The sequence below is a fragment of the Lactuca serriola genome, chromosome 5, assembly GCF_051521515.1.
Source record: "Lactuca serriola cultivar US96UC23 chromosome 5, Lser_US96UC23_V15, whole genome shotgun sequence".
NCBI classification, from domain to species: Eukaryota; Viridiplantae; Streptophyta; class Magnoliopsida; order Asterales; family Asteraceae; genus Lactuca; species Lactuca serriola.
The window spans coordinates 224,378,970-224,390,029 of record NC_136412.1 but is presented as its reverse complement, the minus strand read 5'-3'; the positions used below and the strand labels follow the sequence as shown (position 1 = coordinate 224,390,029).

At 35.8% G+C, this 11,060-nt stretch overlaps 1 protein-coding gene and 1 long non-coding RNA gene across 4 annotated transcripts; one reads left to right on the top strand and one right to left on the bottom strand.

Annotated features, from left to right (window-relative positions):
• The first annotated feature begins 1,585 nt into the window (after window positions 1–1,585).
• LOC145053655 (Tetratricopeptide repeat (TPR)-like superfamily protein) lies at window positions 1,586–6,998 on the top strand. Its single transcript, XM_079001729.1, has 6 exons — window positions 1,586–2,060; window positions 4,140–4,226; window positions 4,319–4,468; window positions 4,562–4,648; window positions 4,724–4,795; window positions 4,940–6,998. Exons 1-6 carry the CDS (start codon window positions 1,872–1,874, stop codon window positions 6,662–6,664), a joined length of 2,310 nt encoding a protein of 769 aa, XP_078857855.1. The 5' UTR covers window positions 1,586–1,871; the 3' UTR covers window positions 6,665–6,998.
• Window positions 6,999–8,286: 1,288 nt separating this feature from the next.
• On the bottom strand, window positions 8,287–10,177 carry LOC145053654 (uncharacterized). 3 transcript variants are annotated; one of them, XR_013684572.1, is made up of 4 exons: window positions 10,122–10,177; window positions 9,853–9,913; window positions 9,605–9,723; window positions 8,287–8,640 (listed from the first exon to the last, which is right to left on the bottom strand). It is a non-coding gene; the product is annotated as an uncharacterized LOC145053654 (long non-coding RNA). The 3 variants fall into 3 exon arrangements; XR_013684571.1 differs by having other exon boundaries at window positions 10,070–10,167; XR_013684573.1 differs by lacking the exon at window positions 10,122–10,177 and adding an exon at window positions 10,055–10,092.
• Between the last annotated feature and the right edge of the window lie 883 nt (window positions 10,178–11,060).

The following is an 11,060-nucleotide window of genomic DNA, read 5'->3' as shown; positions in this document are numbered from 1 at the left end:
GTAGCAAATTGAGATCGTGAAACTGTTTGGGATCTCGATTTACAGGTGAACGGGATTGCGATTTACAGATGAAAGGGATTACGATTTACAACCTAGCAATTTTTGCAACCTTTCCAATGATTGACTCAAATCTAAATCATGTCCCCCCCCCCCCCCCCCCCCCCTTTGTTCTTCTCTGAATCAGTGTGCGTAGAAGATGAGTTTGGTAGAAGAACGATGATAACAATGACACTGTAGACTTGAACGATGATAGTTTTAAATCGGTATACTGTGGTTTGACTTGGAAGCTCCGTCTTCGAGAATTGTGTTTGTTTTTCTTAGTGGAATTGAAGAACACATGAAGAAGATTAAAGAGAAAGAAAGAGGATAGTTTAAAAACCCTAACTCCAACATGAAAAGCAGCGACTCCGACGACTGAGGAGTTCTTAACCAGTGATGGTGTTATTGATCGATGGTAGTGGTGGTATTCACAAGGAGTAAAAATCAAAATAATTGGAAGATGACTCTTGCATAGGAGAGAGAGAGAGCCCTTTTTTATTTTTTTTAATTTTTAATATAAATAAATTAGTATTAGATTTTAAAAAAATGAAAGACAAAATGGAAAATAAATACCACAAGGGTATTACAGACATTTCACCATTTGGAGGGACAAAAAACGCAACGAAACTAGCTCAAAAGGACCACCAATCCAAAAAATCGTGGTTTGGATTAAAACCCCAAAAAATACATACCAGATGGATTATTTTTGCAATTTTATAAAAAATAACACATAAAAATACATAAAATTATGTAAAATACTAAGAATACATATATAGTGGTCACGACATGACATCCATGCTTGGGAAATCCTAAATTTTTGGGATTCGACCCTATTCAAAGGAAGGGATGGTTACGGTTTCCTCCACTCTTGACCTCCATCACCTCCTAACATCTTGAAACAAACCATAATCCTCTCTTCTTTATTTTTAAGTTCATTTTGGTGTTCTTGGTGGCTCTTCAATGAAAAAGAAGGTTGTTGTGGTGAAGAGAGCATCTTGGCAAACCTAGAGATTTCATTTGAGCACCTCCTCGACTTTTGTAAGTCATTAAAACTTGATATTTTTGGGTCTTTTGCTATAGATCTAGGTTTATTACATGTTTTGGTCCGTTGTTAAGTTTAGAGTGGTAGGATGAGATAAAGTTTGCAAATTTATGACTCATCAAAGTCCTTTAAGCCTTATATATTATAGATCTAGAAAGCTATATGTAATTTCAGGGTTTTGCATAAATTTTAGGTCATATTCTTTTCTTTTGACCTAAAAAAATAAAAAACACAAGTTTCGATGAAAAAAATTATAACGAAAACAAACCACTAATAAATCAATTTTTTTTACATAAATTAATTCCCTCTAGTAATTTTCTTTCACAAACATCCCTAATTTCCAAAAAATAAATAAATAAATGACAATTCTATACGACTTAACTACGGTGACCAGGTCCACAGTGCTCAGCACTTATCTACCGTTCGATCTTCAGATATCCATTAAATCAATGGCTTGTCAGACAAACGACTTCAAGTTATCGTCATTTTAGCATAACTTGAACCGAATCGCTCATCAGACACAGCCCAGACTCAATAGCAGCAATACGAACCCTCTTTCCCTCTCTAGATTCTCTCTCTACCCCGAAAATCAGTCTCACTCTCGTTAACCCTCACCATTAGATATAAGATTTACAGATTCAGGTGTTGAAATTCTAGGTTTGAATCGCTTAATTTGTTGTTCGTGACGCAGATGTGATTGTTTGAACGGTGGAGGGATAAGAAGATTAGGGTTTTTAATTCTTTCGATTTTGTCATAATTGTCGCTTGTTCGATCTATTGGTTTGAGGAAATGGACCCGTCATCATTGACTCCGGCGAACAACAGTAGGGTGGATGCATCGTTAGTGTCTGACGCCGACTTGATTTCTGTTACTCAAACGCTAGCGAAGGAGGCGTATGTGCTTTTTCAGTTGGGGAAGTATGTTGAATGTCTGAAGGTCTTGAATCAGATCTTGGAAAAGAAAGCCGATGATCCGAAGGTGAATTTACTTGTCTCTGTTTTCAGTGTTCTTTTGCGTGTTTAGTGTCTTGAAATCGGATTGAAATTCAAAATGTATTATTGTATTGGAATTAATTTTAAACGGTAATGATATGGAGAAGTTTTCTGATCGCATGAAGTTCCGTTTCTTTACTTCAACCGGAACTCATGTATCAGTTTATTAGTCCACTTCTCAAATCGCATAGAAATAGATGATCAACATAAATGTGATCGATTGATTTGACTACGGTGTGTTTGCTTCACAATTTGAACCAAATATTACATGTATCTTAGAAAGTTGCTAGAATTTGGAATGAATCGAGTACATAGCTTGCATCAAATAGTTCATTTAGGTTGCTTTATTGGCTAATTGTTCTCCCCCCTGGATGTTTGGGGTTTATGGTATTAGATAATTGTCATCATTGGCATACTTGGTTGATGTAAGTTCATGAGAAATAGACGTCATTGGGGAATTTTAATGGATAAGGGGTCAAACAAAAGATATGATGAAATTGAATGCAGAAAGATCCGGTGAAATGGAGAAGTCAGGCAAAAGCAAGATGTAGGCATCATAAATACTGTCGGGTTGTTCGAACGTCATATAGAATTATATATATATTTTTAAATATTCTGTTGTTATCCACGATTGTTGTTAAACATGTTTCGCGTGCCTTTGCTTTGTCCTTTTCTTCTTTTTTGATGACTATTGGAGGTGTTACTCATGTCGGAATTGTTCGAAAAGGTAAATTACTCGTGTCCTAACTCATAAATGGACATGATGAGGTAATCATGTTAGAATTGGTAAAAAAGGTAAGTTATATAAGTAAGAATTGGTCGAAACTAGAACAATAAGTTATTTGTGCCATAAATAGATGTGATGATGCTGGTTGAAACTCGTGTAGGTGTTGGCCTAGTAATGAATAATTTGGACTTAGAAGATGAAAAAGAACTACTTTTTTAGGAATCAAAGCATATGTAACAAGGAAAAATAAGGATGTTTTCTTATTTAAGCACTGTATGCTTTCTACTTCTCATTAAAAAGACAATTTGATGACTATGTATGTGTCTTTACTAACAAAATGTTTGCTTTTCCTTGTTTTTTTCTGATGCCATCTCTTTCTTTTATTGTAATCAAGTCATGTGATCATTGGTGATATGGTATACTTTTAAGGGCTAACTTCTTCCATATTGATAATATGATCTTAACATATGCGTATATGCATATACATTACATGTAAAAACGTGCACTCTAACTAATCCTCAAGCCCATTAATGAGATTAATTCACCAAGAAGAACTGTCCCCTCAATATTTCTCCTTTTTCACGCTTGTAAGTGATAAGAACAAAAATTTCCAGTTAATCTAGTTTTGAAACATGTCATTTATGGATCATAAAAGAGAAGTAGACAGGAATACAAGTTGGATATGGCTTGTGCTTTTAACAAAAATAGGGATTGTCTGCTACAAAAAATCAACAACAATAACAGCTAGTAAAAGGCTTTCATAAACTTAGACATCAAGTTCTTGTCATAACTTTTGAGCATTTATATATTTTGGGTGCTACTTAATATCAAACATTTTACACTCGGATTCAATACTTGTATTTATGTGTTTGGAGGTATTAATTAATTTACACGTGTAAATAGCTTGTGATAAATGACTTATTATCACAAGGATGAGATGGTATGGTAGGTGTTGTGGCTATATCATGCACTAATCTTGTTCTTTTTTAAGGGTTAAAAGAAGAGAACCTAATGAGCTTTTACACCATTTAGGATTTATATTGTAATATTTTTCTTTTGTGATTTCATTATCTTACAGAGACATTTTATGGTCTGTTTATGTACATTGTTTCACTTTTTGCAAGCCTATGAGTTATAACTAGTTACTACGAATCAAAAAGATTTACATGGAACATATAAAATACCATATTTTAAATTTCAAAAAGATTTACTTGAAAGGTTCTTACCTTATTTTGTGTTATATAGCAGAAGCTTGTTCAGCTTTGTTTTATGGGATTCCTATTTATTGAGTTCTTATGGATATTTCCTTTCTACATATTTGCACCTTTTTATACACAGGTTCTTCATAACATTGCTATTGTTGAGAACTTTCAAGATGGATTTTCAAATCCAAAGAGATTTTTAGAAGCACTTGATAGTCTCAAGGTATGCTTAATACTGTTGTTAATTCTTCTATTTGCTATAAAATATACTTCTGCAATAAAATTCATGTTTGACTTTTTCTTGATTTGGTTAAGAAACGAAATGAGAGACTTGCTCATTCATCTGGAGAAAATACAGAGGCACTGAACAACAAGATCAAAGCTCTGGGAAATAAGGGAAATAATGTTGTGGGACAGGGCATTTCAGCTGATGATTTTGATGTTTCTGTGATAATGTTTAACATAGTAAGTCAACATGTTTTTTCATTTGTTATTATTTTATCTTTCCATGGGTTATATTATTAGCTGATTTTCTTCTTCCATATTGTTTCTCTTTAGGCAGTGATCCTCTACCATCTACATGAATATGAAAAATCTTTCTCCATTTTGGAGAGATTATATCAAAATATTGAACCTATAGATGAGGTAAGAAAATAAATTAAAATATCAATTTTGTCAAGGGATTTTATTCAAGTGTGCTGATCAGTGTGTTTTCTACAGAGGGTAGCACGTCATGTTTGTCTCTTGTTACTGGATGTTTCTTTAGTATGCCACCATGCTTCAAGAGCTGCAGTAAGTTTCTTGTTTTTATATTTTTGTCTTTATAAAAGAAAAAGCTGCATCAGGGACCCACACAACCATGGATATATAACCCTATCTTTTATTACAAGGGTCAAGGGCACTTATGTCTGTTTAATAAATTTGTCCTCTTTACAGGATGTAATCAACTATTTGGAAAGAGTAGGCGGCAATAACCTAGGCAACCAAGGTGATTCCGGAACCTTGATTCAACAACAACAGTCAACAAACCTAGTAACAAAATCCACCTCAGCACCCGCCAACGTCATCATATCATCAGATCCAGTGAACCCCGATAACACAAATGGCCCCGAAAGCCCACTCTCTCGCACCCTCTCAGAAGAAACCCTCTACGAATCCCTAATCTCAACTCTCGATGTCACCACCACCCCAACAAGACCCTCAAACAATCCCACCCAACCAGACGACTCCCTAATCACAGCCCCCGATTTACGCCTCAAAGTCCATCTATACAAAGTCTGGCTCCTCATCCTCACAAGAAACCTAAAAGCCGCTAAACGTGAAGTCAAATTGGCTATGAACATCGCACGCGGAAAAGACTATTCCCTCGCGCTTTTCCTAAAATCTCAACTCGAATACGCGCGAAGTAACCACCGAAAAGCCATAAAGCTTCTAATGGCGTCTGTCGGTCAAACCGAGTCAACTTCATCCTTGTACTACAACAACCTCGGATGCATTTACTACCAACTCGGAAAGTACCAGACCTCAGCCGTCTTTTTCTCAAAAGCACTAACCAACACCAACGCTCGAAAGGAAAAACTCAAGCTCTTTAGCTTCTCACAGGACAAATCCGTCCTTTTTGCGTACAACTGCGGGTTGGTTTATCTCGCGAGCGGGAAACCGGTCCTCGCAGTGAGATGCTTTCAACAGGCCGGTGCAGTTTTCGTCAAACGCCCGCTTTTATGGCTTCGGATCGCTGAGTGTTGTATTATGTTTTCCGAAAAGAAAAACGAGATCGACGTTAATGTTGTTGGTAGGGGAAAATGGCGCCAACTTGTTGTCCAATGTTGGAATTTGAAAAACACAGTGCAAGTCGACCCGAATCTTTCCTTAACTTTCGCGAAAAGTTGTCTTCTTAACGCGTTACATTTACTGGAAGTGTCGGATACGAATACGGATACGGATACGAATATGAATACGAACCGGGACCCGAAAACAGTGAGTTCAAACGGAGAGGCGAAGGAGGCCAAGGTCGGGAGCACGTTGCTGCAAAGTTCGATTAATGAATACGAAGGTCTTTGTGGGAAAGAGAAGCAGATGATTTTGCAAGCGGTTCTTGCTGACCTGGCGTTTGTTTACTTGGAGCTCGGGAACGCGGTGAAGGCGTTGGCGACTGCCAGAAGTCTCTTGAGACTTCCGGAATGTTCTAGGGTTTACGTTTTCCTAGGAAACATGTACGCTGCAGAAGCTTACTGTCTCTTGAACCAGCCCAAACAAGCGTCTGAGCATCTGTCGGTGTATATTTCCGGTAAAGATAACAACACAGAGTTTCCTTACAGCGAACAGGATTGTGACATGTGGCAGGTGAGGAAAGCGGTGGATTTAGACGAGCCGAATTCCAATAATGCCCTTTCACAGGACCAATGGTTACTGCAGGGGGGACTGTGTTTGAAGCCGGAAGTGGCTCGTGGGGTTTTACTGGCCAACATTGCGGCCATAGCGGCGGCAGAAGGTGATATGGAGCGGGCGGAAGAGGCGGTGGCAATGGCGTTATCGGTAATTCCAGACAACGTGGAGGTTGTTCTTACCGCGATATATATCGATCTGGTGCGGGGGAACACGCGGGAGGCGGTGGGGAAGTTGAAACAGTGCAGCCGGGTAAGATTTCTTCCGGGGAAGTAAAAGTAATGAGTAATGATTGGTGGGAATTTGAAGGCCTTGAGAGTTTGTAGGTAGGTGAAATGATCCTTTGAAATCGAGGATTTGATTTGTAACATATATATAGCTGAAAGCTCAGGGTAAAAAGTTCTTTTTCTTCGTTACTCTTTTGGATTTTTTTTTTCTTTTAAAATTTCTGTCGGGTGGTGGTAGGGATATGAGACTGTTTTGGCTAATTCAATAGATTTGAGATGTAGTCTTGATTTTTTTTTGAGTCTGTTGTTGGATGTACTCATTTGAAGAGATGTTTAGTTGGTTTAATGGGAGTTGGAATTGAAATACATGGGGGAGTTGTTTAGTTTCCTGTTGCTATAATTGGGGAGATTTTTTTCAAATTACAAAGCTAGATAAGACGAAACAGAAGCAGGATGCTATTATAAACAAATCAATGCAAGTGCATTTTTATTTTATGAACATTTTCATCTATTTCTCAACTTACTGTGTAAGTTGAATATTTCGCCACTGTAATGTGGAGGAGCCACATGAAGACATATAAGTTTCATGACAATAACTTTGGGGAACAAAACATCTCCATCATTGTAAGTAGGTATGAACATGGATGTGCTTCGGGCCGGAACCGACCCGAACCAGAAACCCAAATTGGATGAGAAGTGGGATCCGAAACCCGGATTGATTATATTAATATGGGACCGGTTTAGTTCGGGTAATACGGGTTTTGGTTTGATTATTAACCCGAAAGGGGACCGAAATGACACATAAATATTTACACTACGTTTTTGAACCGAATAATCCAAATAAACCGAAATGACCCGAATAACCTAAATAATGAAATTTTATATTTAGTTCAAGAAAAAAAATATTAAATTAATATATATTTTTTTGAACTAGATAGAAAATTTTCTTATTTGGGTTATTCGGGCGATTTCGATTTAATTGAGTTATTAAGATCATTTCTGTTTATTTGGGTTATTCGGTTCAAGTGACTATTCACTTTCCGGGTCGGTGTTTTTGGCCTGATTAAACATTTATTCGGGTAACTCGGAGTCTCGGACCGAATAACCCGAAACCCGAATTCAGCAAAAATAGATACCTAAGAACCGACCCAAATAACTTATTCGGTCCTAATTCGGGTCGGTACGGGTTTCGGATTCTGTTCGGGTATTCGGTCAAAACACACATCCCTACATACACATACATGTAGTTGTATATGTGTATGTATGTTCATACCTACTTACAAAGATCCATGCATGCATAACCAATATACACGAGATGAGATGTTTATATACTTTATTTCCCAAAGTTGTTCAGATGAAACTACATACCATCCTTCAAAAATATCTGTTCATGTAGTTGGCTGGAACGAGAGAAAAATTAAAGCTTTTGGCACAAATTGTCGGAAATCAAATAATTTATGAAAAATACCTTTTTTTAACCTTTTTAGATGCAAAGTAACTATTAAGAATATAAAAAATAACTAGTAAATAGTAACGAACGAAAACACATTACGGTAGAGTTGTCTAGTTGTTTTTCTCCATTTTTTCTCTTGAAATTTCAAAAATCATTGTAACAACAAATAAACAAAAATTAATAACAAACCAAAATAGAAGTGCATGCAATTATGCAAATGAAAAAGACATTCTCAATTTCTCATTCAATGTCACAATTAAGTAAATAAGAAATTACAAACAAACTAGGGAAGGATCTCCGTGTTGCGGGAGTTAGATTTACAAAGTGTTCCCAGAAATACGTAGTGTATAATTCAAAGATTTTTTTTTGGTGCGTTACTAATAATGTAATTGTGAGGGATCAAAAGTTTTATAAAACAGTAAAATAAGGGCATATGATAGATCATTACAAAGACATGAAAATGTTCCATTTCAAGAAACATAAAGAAAATAGCAATATACCACCCGAGACTTGGAGAAACTATGACATCAACTTTCTTGAAGATCTCCAAGTGGTAGTACATAATCTTGTGCCTGTAATTATACCAGTACCTCGTTGAAGCGAAAAATAGGTATATACTTCCATTCAGCCAAATCATGGACTTAAAAAAAAAACTTGCATTTAGCCCAAACATGGGCTTTATAAAAGCAAAAAGCCCATTTTGGACATTTTTGCCCTTTTGTCCCATTTTTATAACTTATCCAAATACCATGCATTCTTGCGTTTACTCAATGTTATCTAACCTAATAATGTAAAAATGGTGTTTAAGATACGAATAAAGAATCATGGAACCTTTTAAACTACTTTTCATATCGATGCATTCTGACCATTTTCTCATTCAGACATCCTACTTTGCATAAATGTTTTTTCTCAGGTTCTAACATGTCATGTTATTAAGTTTCTGGTTCCAACATCTTTTCAAAGTAATAAAAATATTTAGATATCAACGTCTTTCGTTTTTGTTCTTTTATGACATGCGGACAATTTCAGTCGTTTATAAAATTAAGTAAAATTCCATTTTTCTCAACCAAAACTTGTCATACTTTGGCTAAAAGTTACATCTCATATTTTATTAAGTTATTCTAACATAATTCTATTAAATTTGTTTAAAATTTTCAAATTTGTCAAAAAGTCAACAAATTTGACACCACCAAAAGTTAGTTTGTGGCCAACTTTAAGCTGTTGTAGGTTTTACATACTATCTCCAAATTAGTCAAATCAACTTGCTGCACCTTCCTCTCATTCCTGATTACATTTTTGTCTAAAAAATGATTTGATTTGAATGTTTATAAAAGAAGCTGTACAACTTTAAAGATGATATCTAAATACTTAAAATTTCCAACTTCAGAAAAATTCAGCATTTCCAGCTTAGTGCAGAATTATTCCTCAAATTTGTCAGCTTCAATAACATCTCATGAGTTTTAAGGTTTATCACCAATTCAAGAAACCATCCAACAATCTTTATTCAAAACTTTTAAATTAGGGTTTAGAAATTACCTTCAAACCTTGGCTTCCACAACATAAATGCTTTCATGGTGTTGAGATTGGAGCTTTTGGAATCAAATCAGAAGGAGTTTGGGAATGGAATCTTGTTTATGGTAAATTTCAAGAGCTACCTATAATAACAAAGAGAATTAAAGAAAAAAAAAGTTAGTCGAATCCAATTTTAGAAGATGAAAAATGAAAATGATTGGTAAGGAAAACGTTATCTCCACCAAAAACACGACCACTTACAAACACCTTACCAAAAATACTTTTGTATAACTTCATTTGAAGCTTAGATTGTTTTGATCCAACCACTTAAACCTGAAAAACAAACCAATGAAGGATCAAAAAAAAGTACAAACTGATGTATTTATAGGAGCAAGTGGATCAGTGAGAAAGATATGCTACAACACTTCAAAAAGATTATAATTCCAAAATCCGCTAATAGGAAACCAACTATACTTAATGACATCTTGCCTATGCATCTTCTTAAAAAGTATAAGCAATTGCAGACACGATAGAGACTTACAACCGTTTGAAAGGAAAAAAAATAAGCAGAAAGATAATGAAGTGGGTTAAAAATGGAAATAAATAGCAATGACACAAAAAAATCCTTGTTTATCAAAAAAAAAAAAAAAAAAAAAAAAAAACAAAACAAAACAAAAAGAACCGAGAAACTCAAAAGGAACAACTTACAATTCCAGTCTCTCCTAAAAAACCAATACTTTATAAAATTAAATTTATATAACACACATTCATGACTAAAATTTATAAAAATCTATGAACCTGAGAGTTCAGGAAGCAATTGAGAAAGTATGTGCCTTCCAACACAATCAAGGTATCTATAATGACCGAATCCTGATATGTATTCTAAATCAGATTATTCATTTTTGCAAAGGGACTCGACGAGTTGGAGGCCCCAAACTCGTCGAGAAGGAATGGAATTTGGATGCGGGACTTGAAGTCTACTCGACGAGTTGAGAGCCTCAACTCGACGAGTAGGTCTGCCAGAGTGAAATCCTAATTTTCAGGGTTTTGTATCCTATTTAAACACCTTAACCTCCAAAGGTTGGCCTTACTTGCAGCCTCAATCACCCCAAACCCTAGCCACGAAACCCTAATCCACTTTTGAGTGTTTGTGAGCCATTGCTGTGTGTTCTTTGTGATTTTGAAGCTTGAGAAGGAAGGAGAAGCTTGGGAATTCAAGAGGAAGATAGTAGATCTTGAGTTTGAGCTGCATTTTTTACTCATTTGAGGTATAAAGTTGATACCATGGCTTTCTATTTCTTAGATCTTCATTTAGGGTTGTATTTTGTCACTTTTGGGCCATATTAAAGTCATTTTCGGGATTTGAGTGTATCATGAAGTTGTGACTTCAGATCTAGGCATTCATGAGCGTATGAGGCTTAAAGTTGCCAGCTTTATTAAGCCTTGGCCCTTCCCCCATGCCCTAGATCTCTCATATAGC